The 16,710-nt window shown below is 43.0% G+C and overlaps 1 protein-coding gene across 2 annotated transcripts in view; it reads left to right on the forward strand.

Moving 5' to 3' along the window:
* The first annotated feature begins 6,559 nt into the window (after positions 1-6,559).
* The window catches only part of THOC1 (THO complex 1), a 33,344-nt gene continuing 23,193 nt past the window's right edge, over positions 6,560-16,710 (forward strand). The window contains exons 1-9 of one of the 2 annotated variants that reach the window (XM_030552878.1): positions 6,560-6,810; positions 7,665-7,738; positions 7,837-7,897; positions 9,166-9,232; positions 10,620-10,738; positions 12,416-12,464; positions 13,069-13,164; positions 13,479-13,561; positions 14,879-14,952. In XM_030552878.1, the coding sequence (XP_030408738.1) occupies positions 6,763-6,810; positions 7,665-7,738; positions 7,837-7,897; positions 9,166-9,232; positions 10,620-10,738; positions 12,416-12,464; positions 13,069-13,164; positions 13,479-13,561; positions 14,879-14,952 (671 nt within the window). In that variant the 5' untranslated portion in view covers positions 6,560-6,762. The remainder of the gene's footprint in view (positions 6,811-7,664; positions 7,739-7,836; positions 7,898-9,165; positions 9,233-10,619; positions 10,739-12,415; positions 12,465-13,068; positions 13,165-13,478; positions 13,562-14,878; positions 14,953-16,710) is intronic. The other variant, XM_030552877.1, reaches the window with a different exon arrangement.

Genomic DNA, 16,710 nt, shown 5'->3' on the forward strand with positions numbered 1-16,710 from the left:
GGCGGGTGCATTTCGAAGGCCGAAAGGAAGGACATTGAATTCATACACCCCCGCATGGGTGACGAATGCTGACCTTTCCTTGGCAGGTTCATCTAGCGGTACTTGCCAGTACCCCTTGGTTAAGTCTATTGTAGAGATGAACTGGGCACGTCCCAACTTCTCCAATAGCTCATCAGTGCGTGGCATTGGATAGTTGTCCGGACGAGTTACCGCATTTAGCTTACGGTAGTCCACGCAAAAGCGTATTTCCCCATCTGGTTTGGGTACCAGAACCACTGGAGATGCCCATGCACTGGTAGATGGGCGGATTATACCCATCTGTAGCATGTTCTGGATCTCCCGTTCTATAGCAGCTTGGGCATGAGGAGACACCCGGTAGGGTGGGGTTCTGATTGGGTGAGCATTACCTGTGTCTATGGAGTGGTATGCCCGTTCAGTCCGTCCTGGGGTGGCTGAGAACAATGGGGCGAAGCTAGTGCACAGCTTCTTGATTTGTCGCCGCTGCAGACGTTCCAGGGTGGTTGAGAGGTTCACCTCTTCCACGCCACCGTCTTTTTTCCCGTCGTAGTAGACACCGTCAGGCCACTCAGCATCATCTCCCTGGACTGTAAACTGACAAACCTGTAAGTCTCTGGAATAGAAAGGCTTGAGAGAATTAACATGGTAAACTCTAGGTTTTAGTGAGGAATTGGGAAATGCTATGAGGTAGTTCACAGTTCCCAGGCACTCTTGGACCGTGAATGGCCCTTCCCATGATGCTTCCATCTTATGGGCCTGTTGCGCCTTCAAGACCATAACCTGGTCTCCTACCTTGAAGGAACGTTCTCTGGCATGTCTGTCATACCAGGCCTTTTGCTCTTCCTGAGCATTCTTGAGGTTCTCTCTAGCAAGGGCTAAAGAGTGTCGGAGGGTGCTTTGTAGGTTGCTTACAAAGTCCAGAATGTTAGTTCCTGGAGAAGGCGTAATCCCCTCCCATTGCTGCTTCACCAACTGTAATGGTCCCTTAACCTCGTGACCATACACAAGTTCAAATGGTGAAAACCCTAAACTGGGATGTGGTACAGCCCTGTAGGCAAACAGCAACTGCTGCAACACTAGGTCCCAATTATTGGAGAATTCGTTGATGAATTTTCGTATCATGGCCCCCAAAGTTCCATTGAACCTTTCCACCAGGCCATTGGTTTGATGGTAGTACGGGGTGGCAACCAAGTGATTCACCCCATGAGTTTCCCACAGTTTTTCCATGGTCCCTGCCAGGAAATTAGACCCTGAATCTGTAAGGATGTCGGAGGGCCAACCTACCCTGGCAAAGATGTCTGTTAGGGCCAGGCACACAGTGTTAGCCCTGGTGTTGCCTAGAGCTACTGCTTCCGGCCATCGGGTAGCAAAGTCCACTAAAGTCAGTACGTACTGCTTTCCTCTGGGCGTCTTTTTTGGGAAAGGGCCCAGAATATCCACAGCTACTCGCTGAAATGGGACCTCAATTATGGGGAGTGGCTGGAGAGGGGCCTTGACCTGGTCTTGAGGCTTTCCCACTCTTTGGCATACCTCACAAGACCGGACATACTTGGCAACATCCTTGCCCATTCCCTCCCAGTGGAAGGACTTCCCCAACCGGTCCTTGGTTCTGTTCACCCCAGCATGGCCACTGGGATGATCATGGGCTAAGCTTAAGAGCTTCCCCCGGTACTTAGTTGGAACCACCAACTGTTTTTGCGGCTGCCATTCTTCCCGGTGTCCACCAGAAAGAATTTCCTTGTATAAAAGTCCTTGGTCTATAATAAACCGGGATCGATTAGAAGAGCTGAGAGGCGGTTTATTATAGACCAAGGACTTTTATACAAGTGCCGCCACCCAAGCTTTCTGAAGACTGTCATCTGCTTCCTGCTCAGTCTGGAACTGTTCCCTTGAGGCTGGGGTCACCAGTTCTTCCTCAGACTGTGGACTTGGGCTTGGTCCCTCTGGAAGCGATGTAGGTGATGGGGTTGTTTCCGTTGCTGGTGAACCGCTCTCCGCTGGTGCACCTGAGGGTATTTCAGGCTCTGGCTGAGCCTTTTGGGTATGGCTGTCTGTTGTTTCTGCCAGTTGTGGCTCGTTGGCGCCCACTGATTGAGTTTGAAGATGGGGTTGCAATTGCTGGTGCTGGTTGCTGTTCCAGTTCCAGGCCTGGGACTGGAGGTGTTGTGGCTGTTTCAGTGGTTGGCATGGAATCCGGGTCCACTACCTCTGTCTGGGTCTCTGGTAACCCAGACGGAGCGTCTGTGGACGGTTCAGGAACAGGAATGGGTCTGGAAGCTTGCCTGGTTTGGCTACGTGTAACCATTCCCACTCGCTTGGCCTGCTTCACCTGGTTGGCCAAGTCTTCTCCCAGTAGCATGGGGATAGGATAATCATCATAGACTGCAAAAGTCCACATTCCTGACCAGCCTTTGTACTGGACAGGCAGTTGAGCTGTAGGCAAGTCTACAGCTTGTGACATGAAGGGGTAAATTGTAACTTTGGCCTTTGGGTTGATGAATTTGGGGTCAATGAAGGATTGGTGGATAGCTGACACTTGTGCCCCCGTGTCTCTCCACGCAGTAACCTTCTTTCCGCCCACTCTCAAATTTTCCCTTTGCTCCAAGGGTATTTGAGAGGCATTCGGGCCTGGGGATCTTTCGTGTGATGGTGGTGTAATGAATTGCACTCGCATGGTGTTCTTTGGACAGTTGGCCTTGATATGTCTCAATTCATTACACTTAAAGCATCTTCCATCTGATGGGTCAGTGGGCCGAGGTGAGTTACTGGAGACTGGTGAGGTGGAAGAATAGGGTGTCTGTGGCTTTACTTGGGTGGTATGTGGGGTCTTTGGCTGTCCTCGGTTGTAGGGTTTATGGTCTGTGTGCCCCCTGGGGTAATCGTTCCCCTTGACAGTAGCTTTCTTGCTTTCTGCCACTTCCATCCATTTGGCTCCAATCTCCCCCACCTCAGCGAGATCTTTGGGTTTTCCATCTTGTATGTACTGTGTGATGTCTTCAGGAACACCATCCAAGAACTGCTCCATTTGTATGAGGAGGTGCAGTTCTTCCAAGGTTTTAACATTGTGTCCTGATATCCAGGCCTCATAATTTTTTGCAACGTAGTAGGCGTGTTTGGGAAATGACACATCTGGTTTCCACTTTTGGGTTCTGAAGCGCCGACGGGCATGATCTGGGGTTATCCCCATTCTGTATCTGGCCTTGGTTTGAAAAAGTTTATAGTCATTCATTTGCTGCTTAGGCATTTCAGCTGCCACCTCTGCTAAAGGTCCACTGAGCTGTGACCTCAATTCTACCATGTACTGGTCTTTGGGGATGCTGTACCCAAGACAGGCTCTTTCAAAATTTTCCAAGAAGGTCTCGGTGTCATCACCTGCCTTGTAGGTGGAAAATTTCCTGTGCTGTGGAGCAATAATTGGCGCCGGGTTGTTAGGGTTGGCTGGCACATGCAGCCCAGCTTTTGCCCAGTCCAGTTCATGTTTTCTCTGTTTTTCCTTCTCTTCATTTTCTTTTTGTTGTTTTTCCATTTCTTTTTGTTGTTTTTCAATGTCTCGGTGGTGGGCCGCCTTTTCTTCTTCGTGCTTCCTTCTGTGGGCCAACTCTTCTTCTGCTTGTTTCCTTCGGTGGGCCACCTCTTCTTCTTCTAGTTTTCTTTTGTGTGCTGCCTCTTTGGCTGCCTGTTCTCTTTGGTAGGCTGCCAGTTTGATGCTTTCTTCCTTTTCTTTCAGCTCCATCTCTTTTTGTTTTATTTCTAGTTCCTGTTTGTGTTTTTCCATCTCTCGCCTGTGTTCAGCTTCTTTGATTTGTTCTTCGGCCTCAATTTTTGCCTTAGAAGTCATGGTTCCGGTTTTCTTGTGTTGGGGTGCCCTCCGGTGGTTATATTCTGAACTGCAGGCTCTGTTGCCTCCTGGAGTCTGCCTAGCAACAGAGCCTTTAGCTAATCTTCAATGTTAAGTAAACCTGAAAAAAACCACTTTATTTGCATGTATATAGTGCTGGTAATGACTCTCAATGGGAGTGCTATTGTGTGACAAAAGACTCTTAATGGCACCTTAATGGTTTCTTGCTTAAGATGCAAGCCACAAACTGCCAGAGAGAGCAGAAAAAAAATTCTCTCTGGTTTCTTTGAAAACCAAACCCTCTCTGCTAAAAAGCCCCTAGCAGAGAAAAGAAAAATAAAATATTTCTACTGGCTTCTGGATTCTGTCTATCCCGTAACCGCTGCCACTCATGTCATACCTTTAGTCCCAGATTTGGACCTTAGCGTCCAAAATATGGGGGTTAGCATGAAAACCTCCAAGCTTAGCTACCAGCTTGGACCTGGTACTTGCTGCCACCACCCAAAAAATTAGAGTGTTTTGGGGCACTCTGGTCCCCCTGAAAAACCTTCCCTGGGGACCCCAAGACCCAAATCCCTTGAGTCTCACAACAAAGAGAAATAATCCTTTTTCCCTTCCCCCCTCCAGGTGCTCCTGGAGAGATACACAGATACAAGCTCTGGGAATCCAAACAGAGTGACTCCCCCTCCCCGTTCCCAGTCCTGGAAACAAAAACACTTTCCTCTTCACCCAGAGGGAATGTAAAATCAGGCTAGCAAATCCAACACACACAGATCTCCCCCTGATTTCTTCCTCCCACCAATTCCCTGGTGAGTGCAGACTCAATTTCCCTGAAGTAAAGAAAAACTCCACCAGGTCTTAAAAGAAAGCTTTATATAAAAAAGAAAGAAAAATACATACAAATGGTCTCTCTGTATTAAGGTGACAAAATACAGGGTTAATTGCTTAAAAGAAATATGAATAAACAGCCTTATTCAAAAAGAATACAAATCAAAGCACTCCAGCACTTATATTCATGCAAATACCAAAGAAAAGAAACCATATAACTTACTATCTGATCTCTTTGTCCTTACACTTAGAAACAGAAGATTAGAAAGCAGAAACTACTTCTCCAAAGCTCAGAGAAAGCGGGCAGACAGAAAACAAAGACTCAGACACAAAATTCCCTCCACCCAAAGTTGAAAAAATCCGGTTTCCTGATTGGTCCTCTGGTCAGGTGCTTCAGGTGAAAGAGACATTAACCCTTAGCTAACTGTTTATGACAGAGAGCCTGAAGGCAAACTGCCTCTCACTGAAGGATTGTGGGGGGAAGAGCCCAAGCCCAGGCGGTGGGGCTCTAGATGTCCACTTTAGCCCCACCTATCCTTCTGCCCAAGCCCCAGCCATCTGGGGCTGTCAGACAAAGCACTTAAAAAAATCAAGCCACACAGCTCATACCTCCCTTGACACATTCCGAGCCTCCCCTAGGGAGGCCCACCCCATAGTTTGAGAACTGCTGACCTAAGAGATCTCAAACTTTCTTCTTTCCACACTGGAATACAGACAAAACCCATCTGGATGAGTGGCAAAGCTGGAGATTTGTTTAACAATTTGTTGTTGTTAAATATGAATTATTGTTAAATATTGTTCATACACATAACTGGGGTAGAGGTGTTTTTATGAAGATGTGCATACTCTTTAAATCTGCAGCAGAAAACCAGACAAGAGGGGAACTGAGGAAGGTTCTAGAGTCTCTACAGCAGTGGTCCCCAAACTTCTTCACTTGCATCTCCCCTTACTTTGGGTCTGCACACACTGCCCCCCGGGCCCAGGAGCTGTGGTAGGGAGCCAAAGCCAGAGTCTTTGTCCTAAGTGGCCCAGAGATAGGGGCAGGCCTGGGAGTAGGACTCTGGTTTGGACTGGGAACTGAGGGCCATGGTTGGAGCCAGGGGCTATGGCCAGAAACGGAGCTGGGCTGGGGGCAGAGCAGGGCTGTGTGGCACTCCCTCCCTGCCCCCCATGGCGGCTGGCTAAGGTCCCACCATGCCCCCCCTCAAAGTTCCTCCATGCCCTCCTAGAGGGGGCACCCCACAGTTTGGGGACCACTGCTCTCCAGTGAAGGCAAGACAGAAGGGAAAGCGCTCCAGGATGATCAAGAACCTGTGAGCTCTGCAACAGCTGAATTTAAAATTCTTGGATTATGTGGCACTCCCATGTGAAACACTGGAAACATGTTACATCTTTATTTAGTCTATTAAATTGAATAATATGATCAGCACAGCAGCCCCTCTGCTACTTATTTTGATGGTCAATTCCGTCTATTTCATGTTCGCCCCACATTTGAAGTTCTTGATATGACAAAATTTTTGTCTTGACAGCACATAAGTGAATTGTAGATAGTGTCGGGGGGAAGAGGGAGGTTTTGGGGGCTGAGTAGAAGGCAGCCGGGGCTTTTGGCACCTAGGCAGCTATGGGCTGCACTGTGTGGAGCGTGTTAGTTGGACATTTCTGCTCAAAATAGCAGCGGCGGTGACACGGAGCCAGCGCCCCGCGGGCAGGGGGAAGCTCAGCGCCATTGCATCAGGCGCTCGCCAGACTCAGGCAGTCTGGGGCCAGTCCGCCCCCTGGGGACCAGCGCTGCGGCCGGCCCGGGGGCTGCTGGGGGCGCCGCCGCCTCACACGGCAGGGTTGGGAGGGAGGTGGAACAAGGTGGTCTTTTCACAGTCACGTGACCGTCCCCAGGGGTTCCTCTATCCGGGGCCCTACATCTCTCTGGCCCTTGGGATGCGAAAGGCCGTTGGCTGAGGGCGCTCTAGCCCGAGGAAGGGAGGGGGGGAGTTCGCTGTTCTCTATGGTTTCTACACAGCGCCGCTGAGCGATGGCGTCATAAGCGCGGGCCGCAGAGCGCCGAACCCACAAGAGAGACGATGTCGCCGCCGCTCTTCAGCCTTCCCGAGGCGCGGCTCCGCTTCACGGTGAGCAGCGCGGGCGCGGAGCCGAGGCACGGACTCCCCCGGCGCCTGGCGCGGAGCGGGACCTGGCGGTGGTGCCCGGTGTACGCCACTGCGTACTCGGCGCGGAGCCCGGCGCAGGGATTTCCTCCTCCCCCGGCTTAGGGGGGGTCCCCCCCCGGCCCTGTCCGCGGGGGGGTTCCCCCCCTCCCCCGCCGCGCGGCCCCCGGCCCTGTCCGCGGGATGTGTCCCCCCGACACGCCGCGGGGCAGGTGACCCGGCTGCTGCGGGGGCAGGAACAGGCAGCTGCGGACCCAGCAACTCTCGCCACTGGCCTGGCCTTGCAATAGGGTTCTGCGCAGGTAGCTTTCTGACTGGGACCACCAATCGATGCTGCATCTCGGGGCTGGCCTGTACGTAGGAGCTGCAGCAGTTTCAGTTTAATCGATTTAAAAAATCCGTTAAATTGAAACAATGTAAAGTTCTGTGTGGGCAACTTTATGTCCATATATCACTGCGAGCTAAACTCGTACAAGTGTCCACAGGCAAACTTGAACCAGTTTAGTTAAGTCAGTTTAAAACCGTGCCTCTGGTCAAACTGGGGTCAGTCATGTTAGTGTGTTAATTTATTTTACTGTAAGTTTTGATGCTTTGAAGGGCATTACTTTCTGAGGTATTATGACCCACCAAATTGCGTATGTTTGCTATTAATGGAAGTCAATCTGGCTACTTGCTCGATTAGCATTCATTAGTATTTCCCTTTTTCTGTCAGATTTAAAAAAAAGGGAGACCTATCTGGATTGCTTTTGATCTCCTTCTGTTTTTGTACTGGGAGTTACTTGCAACTTATTTTATTATTTAACTTTTTTTTTTTTTAGAATTCTACTCGTGATGCTTTGACCAACAAAACTATCAAACCATTATTGAATGCATTTAACCAGATTCCTGGAAGGTATGGAGCTATCATTTCATTTAAAAAAAATGTCTCTTCAAATAATTATTATTGATCCTGAACATTTCATCAGTACTAAAACTTGTCTATTTTTTTAGTGAAAATGAAAAGAAATGCACCCTGGATCAATCTTTCAGAGTTGTTCTAGAAGAGGAAATTGTAAGTGTTTCATTCACAGCACTGTAACTCTATTTGTTGATACAAATTGAAATTGTACATTTAAATTAATTTGAGTGTACTATGTTGACTATTAGTAAAAACTTGCAGAAACTGTTAGGCTATCTCTTGGAAACATGAATCACTTTGATAGATAATTTTTAAAATACGGCAATTAAAAGATGTTTTCACAAATGTCTCATAGCATAGTGACCTTTTATAAAATCTCTCTTGGAGCATTTATTGTTCATAGTAGTTTTTAAAAATCTGTTGTACTTTAGTTGCAAATTATAAATTTGTATGCCATAATAGTGAATGAGGGTATGATAACCGCTTTTAAATAGGTTCTAAGAGAGTACTTTTTCATTATTTAGCCCTTGAAGGACTATTCTAAAAGTAAAACAAAACTGTCAGGTATTTTTTGATGCAAGTTATTTTTTCAGAGTGTAGACTTAAAGGATTTCCTTCGGCTCTTTGAAAGGAAACATTTAAAAAAAAAGAAAGTTGCACATTTGTAGTATAGGCTCATAAGTGCCTTTTAATCATAGATTAGATTAGACTGCTATCACTGTTCATTCCAAAGCACTTTACAAATTATATACAGAACCATTTCACTCAGCAGCAAAATGCAGAATCTTTGGGGAGAAGGGGGATAGGGACCATGTTAAATGTTTAATAGCACCCAGCATGTAGGGACTATATCAACATAGCTACAACTATGCTGCTAATAACTCCATAGTGTAGACACAGTCCAAAGTGATGGAAGGGTTTTTATGTCAATGTAGGAGCTCCAAGTCCCTGCTCAAGGGTGTGGATTTTTCATACTCTGGAGTGCCGTAGCTATATGGACCTAAATTTTAAGCATAGATCATGCCACTGTTTATGAAAGATATCAGATCATTTGAAATTGCAGAGGAAATCTAGAGATATTGTAACTACACATGTTGGAATGAGAGTACTCCAAATAGCGCTGGCCAAGCATAATGTGCTATAAAGTCTTTAATGACCAGAAGTAATCAGGAAGTGTCGCTCAACTGCATGAATTTTATATGAAATGCTTGCTACTGAATGTTACTTCCTACTGTACTTAAATTAATGGGAAGATGAAAGTTGACTTTTCTTTGTGCTCCTAGTGAGTTTTTAAACATTTGTAATATAAAATATACTTGAGTAAAACAAGACTTTAGCTTTTTCTGGCTTTAGTAAATGCACTGATCAAAATAGTACAAATTACTTGGACTGTGTAATAAATCTGTCTTACATTTGTTTAGATAAATCAAGCTTCATGTGAAAATGTCTTGGCTATTATTTCTCTTGCTATTAATGCAGTTACAGATGGTGAGTAATTGTATAAAACAGCCTGATATGAATGTACTTACCATATCACCCCCTTTTATTAGTATTTACAAACATCGACTCCGCTAGTCCATGGTCCTTAGTTTAACTGTTTGCATTGGTGCTAAGGTATTATGGTGATGAGCAAAATACAAATGCGGTTCTAACAGTAGTAGAGCTCTTGCGTAGGACAGCTGACTAGCTTCTGCTAGCTGAACTTGTAACTGGTGTACCTGTTGGAGTGGATCCTTTTTTGTTTAAAGCATAGTGGGAGTTGGAGTTCATTTCTGGACTCTTCTCTTAAGTTTTTTAATAGCATTTTTCATCCATAGATCTCTAAACTCTTCACAAATGTGGGTTTTGTTATCCTGATTTTGCTGTTGAGAAGAGAATGTCATAGAGGTTAATTGCCCAGTGTCTTATAATATCTTATTGGAATAGAAACCTATCTCCTGGCTATTTATGCTGGCCCCCCCAGCAGTAACTGACCTGCAACACAATTGTGTTGGTAGTGTTTGAGTTCTTGTCTTTACGATGTCTTTTTAGCATTGTGAAGGTAAATGGAGACAATGGTGGAACCCCTCTTGCATAGAATCCCTGGTCATCAATTCCATTTGTTTATGAATGGGAAAATACTTACGTATTCATGTTAAATATTTGTTTTAAAAGTTTATATAAACAGTAGTAATCATCTTTTTGTCAAAATGTTTGTGTTTCATAAATAAGTGTAAGATCTGACCATTTAGCTGTGGTTACATATTCTGTGTACCTCAGTAATTTCTGCATCCATTTATCTGAGCACCATTGTAATAGTTACTTAACTAAAGGACAGTAATAACCATGATCAAAAGGTTTATCTTTGAAGCAGAAGTTGTTAAATTGGAAGTCTGAAAAATAAGGATGGGTCCTGAGGGGAATACGAGACTTTGGCTCTTCAATTCTGAAGAATTAGTCACTCTGGCATTTCTGAATTGTTTCTTGGAAGGGGGCAGATTCTACTTCAAAAAGCCTTGCACAGCAGTAGGCTCCACTATAGTTTCACTTTCTTCCTCTGAAAAAAGTTGCCCAATACCTTTTCATTTGTAATAAAATTACATTTTAACAAAAATTCCAACATCTCTTAATTTGGGGACCTCTGAGTTTTGATAACTATTACTGTATCTTATTTGTAGTACAGTGGTACCTACAAAAGTACTGTACATGCTTCTGTGCGCGCACACACAGGAAAATTAGAAGAATTTATATTTTAATCCCTACCTTTTGTAACTTTTTGTGGTAACTTCTCTCAGATGATACTTTGCAACTTCCTTGTTCCATCTTTGTTAATACAGTTATTAGGTACAAGTCTTTCTGACTAAAATGATCCTTGCACTCCTACCCCTCTCTAAAGGTATCTGCACAGCATCAACCCCTTTTGTGCTTCTGGGAGACGTTCTGGATTGCCTACCGTTGGATCAGTGTGACAAAATTTTTACATTTGTTGAAAAAAATGTCACTACATGGAAATCAGTGAGTATTTTTTCCAAAGTGTGTTTTGTTCATCCCGAAGATAATGATCTGGATGTATAAATGGTTGACCAATTAACAAGATGAATTTTGTCTTATTCTTGTGTTGAAATAATAGAATAAATATTGTAAGTATTACCTGCTTATAGGAAACACAAAAGGTAAGCTTGTTAATATAGCAGATTCAGTACTGCTTACTTCAAGAGTTAAAAAATCATGATTAATTAAAAAAAATAATCATTTTTTTGGCCTGTTGTCTTGTTTTTATTAAATTCCTTCCCTATCCCAAATGGTCTGTGACAATAACTGGTTGGAAATTCAACTCAAAATGCATACAGAATGTGCATATGCAAAATGCGGGCCTCAGCTGCCATGTACGCCCACCTAGGGTGAGCAGATGTCCTGATTTTATAGGGACAGTCCTGATTTTTGGATCTTTTTCTTGTATAGGCTCCTATTACCCCTCACCCCCATCCCGATATTTCACATTTGCTGTCTGGTCACTCTACATCCACCCATTCATCCTTCCCCAGCAGCTTCCTCCCTTCTAGTCTGCAGGAGAAGGGGCTTGCCCTGGGCTCCTTCCTTCAGTAACTCTCCCTTCCTAGATTGTGGTTGGTGGCGGGGGTAAATCTGCTGCTGCCACCGCCGAACCTGGAGGGGTGGGCAGGCTTCAGTGCCCTGCACTGCATGCAGCACATGGGCACTGCAGGCAGCTATTATGGTTGCCTGCAGCACAAGAAGAGCAGGCTCCAGAAGTTGAAGAGAAAACTCTGGACATTTCAAACAGTATTCCTGAGTTTCCAGTTTTATTGCATGATCATGAGAACCCCTCAGAATCAGCCCAGAATTGCAACATTTACAAAATCTGTAGTGTTGGCAGCTCTTTAGATTTATCCATAAAAAAGCTTCCGAGTAGCCTCAAATAATTTTTCCTATATTCCTTGATCTAAATGTGACCTCCTAGCCGTTTGGGACAGGCATGCAGACCATTCCACTTCAGAGCAGCCTTGTCTTTCTGATATCTCAGCAGGACTTGCTTCTGTCATCATTCCGAATATCATCCTTGTACTGGCAGATTTCTAATGTCAGCTGATGCTGTTCTAAATCTTGTGTTTACATGCTTCACTTAACTTTACATCTTATGCATAAAACACATGCAGGGAAAAATAAAAATGGGATACAAATGGGATATCTCTCACTATGTTAAGAGCCTTTCAGAAAAAATATCCCAGGGTAGTCGTGTTAGTCTGTATCCACAAAAACAACAAGGAGTCCAGTGGCATCTTAAAGACTAATGGATTTGGGCATGCTTATTCCCAAATAAATCTGTTAGTCTTTAAGGTGCCACCGGACTCCTTGTTGTTTTTTCTGAAAAAGCATATGAATTACTGGCACTTCTTGTATTTGAATAGAGGTTGGCATTAAGCTTGGGTTGCATTATGAACTAGAAATTTTCTTGGAATTTTGGGGACTTTTTTAATTTGTATTTTCATTTTGTTGAGTCTTTCTTAAATAAGTGGAAATTCATAGTTGAGGTTTAAGAACAGAAAGGGCACAGATAGATTTATTTGTAATATCAATGTGATTTGTATTGTTGTTGAGTTGAAAAGACAAAAGCTATTGAAGAAGATTGCAGCATCCCCCGAATGAGACTGATACGTTTGATTTGGTTTTCAGAATACTTTTTATTCGGCTGGGAAGAATTACTTGCTGAGAATGTGCAATGGTGAGTAGCGCACTTTCAGGGAAGTGCAGTGCAGCTCCAAAAACAGCTGAACAAAGCTAGGGTCTTAATATTTGAGTCATATTAGAATATGTTCTGTAAAAATTTTTAAAATGATGAGCTGTTTGTCTTGGTAGGTACTCAAGACCTTGCTATTCAATGTGGCCTCCATTTTGATTATGGGGAGATTTCTCGTTATCGCAGAGAAGGAGAGAGAGAAGCTAGAAGAAAGTTTGCGTAACATTTAAGCCCTTATCATTGCCAGATGATGTATTACCATTCCTGTATTGGAAGGAGTGGTCCAATGGGTTTCTTTCTGCAATTATCTTTAAAGACAGTTTTAGGGCTCTTGGTTTGTGGCAATTCAGAGACTTGGTCCACTAGGACACATTAGATAAAACACTTGAGGCCTGAGGAAGGAAGGGTCGTTTAAGATAGTAGCATTTAAATTTACAGATGTCTCAACTTTATTTCGTTTACTTATGTAGGTCCCACCTATCTGAACTCTTAAAATGAGTGCTAGAGACAAAATGGATGAATAGTTGGGTGAGGATACATGTGATAAGATTAATACTTATCTCTGCTTTCTTGTTTTTACATTACTTAGATCTCCTGAGAAGATTATCTAAATCACAGAACACAGTCTTCTGTGGAAGAATTCAGCTATTCCTGGCTAGATTATTTCCTCTTTCAGAGAAGTCAGGTGAGCTTTTTTTGTGTTTTTCACATGAAAGAAAAGTATCTTAACAAATTAAATACTCCAGTCTCTAATAACCTTATGCCAAACAAAATTGACTTTAACCAGAAATCAGCTTCTAACTTTGACATTAATATGTGTCTAATGTAGAATTTAAAAATTATTCATTTTTTATAAATACAAACACAAACTGTTACTTTATTGTTTCCTACAGAGTGGCTATTGTATGTTGGGTAATAATCATGAGCTGGCTTCATGAACTTCATTTCCCAGACTGACACATTTTTTTTTTTTAAAGTTGATTTTTTTTTTTTTTGCAGGACTTAATTTGCAAAGTCAGTTTAATCTGGAAAATGTCACAGTTTTCAATACTAATGAACAAGAGAGCACTCTGGGACAGAAGGTGAGAATTGATGCATTATGCTCAATGTGTCTGCAGAAAATTTATGTAAAACTGTTGGAGAACTGGTACAAAAAAATCACAACCACTTTTAACCAGTATTTAGAATTATGTACTTCTAACTCAGGTTATAGCACTCCCATAAAACATCATTCTGGTCTAAAACTTAACATATATTTCACCCACTTTGTCAGCAACCATTATAGGTAGGATGGGATGTGGGAATTCTGAACCTTTAACTTGAGGTTTGAGAGTGTAATATCTTGTTAATCAAATAAGCTTTTCCTGACTACTTGTGAAACCAGTGCTAGCCATGCGCGCTCTCTCTCTGACTTGCAGTTTCAGGGCCTGTACAAGCCCTCACAGAGCTCCAGTGAAGTTAGGGAGTCTGCCCTTGCATAGTCGATTACAGAATCAGGGCCATGGATACTTTCATTTATTTTTTATATTTCCTACACTACTTGGTCCCTCTTACAAACTTCACTACATATTTATAAATACACACACATACTCACGCACTCTATATATAGAGCGTGAATATGTGTGTGTATTTGTAATATATAGTATGTAGTGAAGTTTGTAAGAGGGACCAAGTAGCGTAGGATACAGTAACGTAGAGGGTTTTTCTTTTCAGTGGTGTCCTAAATTTTCTGAACCAAAAATTAAAGCAGTTCTTAAATTCCAGAATTTTCTAACTCCCTCTGTAGTGTATGCTACTTATTGATTTCCCCTGCCTCCTCTCCAATCTTCTTGATATATTTTGTATCTACCTGTATTTCTCTATGTCCCAGAAGTTACACTGGGTGACCACTCCTAATTTTTTTAATTCAAGAAAATTGAGCATAACTCCCCAAGAGATGGGGAGAGAAGAAGGGGGGAAAAAAAATATAGGCTGAGATTCAGGAAAGCAGTTAATCACATGCTTAAGTTCCACTGCTTTACATGCTTAGGCACCCTTCCTTCATACGGAGACTGTCCTGAATTAGGCCTTTAGAGAGGAAAGGATCAAAGTGAAGGGGAAATCCCTTTACAAGTCATCACATTTCAAGACCTGTTTTAACTTCCATATTTACTTAAAATGCAGATTGAAGCACTCACTATCTTACCTATAGCAATGCTGCTTCAGTGTTCTAATAGTTGCTGTTTGAAGACCTGGCTTAAGAATGAACAAACCAAAAGCTGTTCAAAGGATGTTTTTGTTTTGGTTCCAATTAATAATGAAGGACTAGGAAACTGGAATAATGAGACTGACTTGCAGATTAAAATTTGTATATGTAGTTTCTGCACTTATTGTACTTTTTTCCCCCCCTCTTCTGTCAGCACATAGAGGAGAGAGATGAAGGAATGGAAGTAGAAGAAGGTGAAATGGGAGATGATGAAGTTCCTACAAGTTGGTGAGCTTAAAGTTTTTTAGTTTCAGCTTTTGAAATTATGAAGTGAAAGCATGTGGGGGTAGATTGAAAACTCCTGGAGTTTTAGCCTAAGAATGTATAGTTTAGGAACTATACTCTTGTATGCTGTATTCAGAATTATTCCTTTTCTCTAAACAGTTATGATCTAATGTAAAAAAAACCATCCAGTCCAATCTAAGCATTCACATTAATTTTAATACAATATTGTCTTCAAATAATGAAAGAAGCCACATTTTTGACATTACCAGAAAATACTGTAACAAGCACTTGATAGTGGTGCTGAACTAAAAACTGAATACAGTATAAGACAGGCCACGCCTACACTTACCAGTAGATCAGCACTGCTGTGATCATTGCAGCAGGTGTTGATTTCCAAGTCTGGTGAAGACCTGCTAAGTCAATGGCAGAGGGCTCTTCCGTTGACTCTTGTACTCCAGCTCCCCAAGAAGAGTAAAATAAATTGACGGGAGATGCTCTCCCACTAACACAGCACAGTGTAGACATCACAGTAAGTTGACCTAAGCTTTATTCATGTAACTAGGGTAGCATAATTTAGGTCGACCTACTGCAGTAGTATAGACAAGGCCTTGGATAATAAGACTTCTTGATAGCTGGTATTTGGGATCCATCTCATTTAAACAATATTTATCAAAACTGTTCTTAGGCCAGAATTTTCAAATGTGAGTGCACAAAATTAGGCATTTAAATAGATGGCTCTGAAAAGCAGGCCATTTATTTGGTGCCTAACTTCAGTAACCCACAACTGATATACACCTCTACCCTGATATAACACAGTCCTCAGGAGCCAAAAAATCTCACCGTCTTATAGGTGAGGCCACGTGATATCAGGTTCGATCCGGTACAGCGTACCAGCAAGAGCCAGTATGCCATGGCAGACTGCACCGGCTTCCCTGGCGGTGATTTAAAGGGCCCAGTGCTCCAACTGCTGTAGGGAGCCCTGGTCCCTTGGAACTCTGGCAGCTGGCCTTGGACGGGGATCTAAAGGGCCTAGGGCTCCACATGAATTCAGATATATATTGCAATAAAGCAGTGGGGCTCAGGTAGAATAAACGCATTGTATTCGAATTCTTGTTATATCGGGTCGCTTTCTGTCGGGATGGAAGTGTATTATAAACCCATAAGCAATAACTATCTCCAATTCAGTGAATGTATCTGAAGACTTAAGATAGAAGTTGATTAGTTTAATTAAGAAAAGGCTTAAACAAAAACTTATTACTAATTTTCCAAATACTAAATGAACACTTAGAGCATTTCTTTTATTTCCTGGTTTACAATGTGAGGGTGCATGAAGAGAGAATAAACTGCAAGCTACTTGACTTCTAGCTCACATCACCACCTTAATTGTAATTGACAGTGTAATTGGCACTTAAGTTGAAAATCATTCCAGTAAAGTGGCTGAGCAGTTTACCATTGTCCTCAATCAAGAAAATGCTCAATGTAATAGGAAAAAACTTGTTCCTTGAGGCTTTTATGTTAAACAAGCTTCCTTCTGATTATCCACATTCCATTTAAGTGGCTTCACATGTCCCAGAGGGAGAGCTGGAGACACTGAGGTGCAAGGCATAATTGACAAGGTGCTTTTTTTTTATTTTTTGTAATGGATTTTGTGTCAGCATTTATAGAATGCAGTTCTGCTCAGATTATTAGTGTAATTGGTTTTACAGGTACTGAACAGCATGTTTGTTCATTTTGCCATACTAAGCCACAAATTGGTGTCCT

Source organism: Gopherus evgoodei, chromosome 2, assembly GCF_007399415.2.
Source record: "Gopherus evgoodei ecotype Sinaloan lineage chromosome 2, rGopEvg1_v1.p, whole genome shotgun sequence".
NCBI classification, from domain to species: domain Eukaryota; kingdom Metazoa; phylum Chordata; order Testudines; family Testudinidae; genus Gopherus; species Gopherus evgoodei.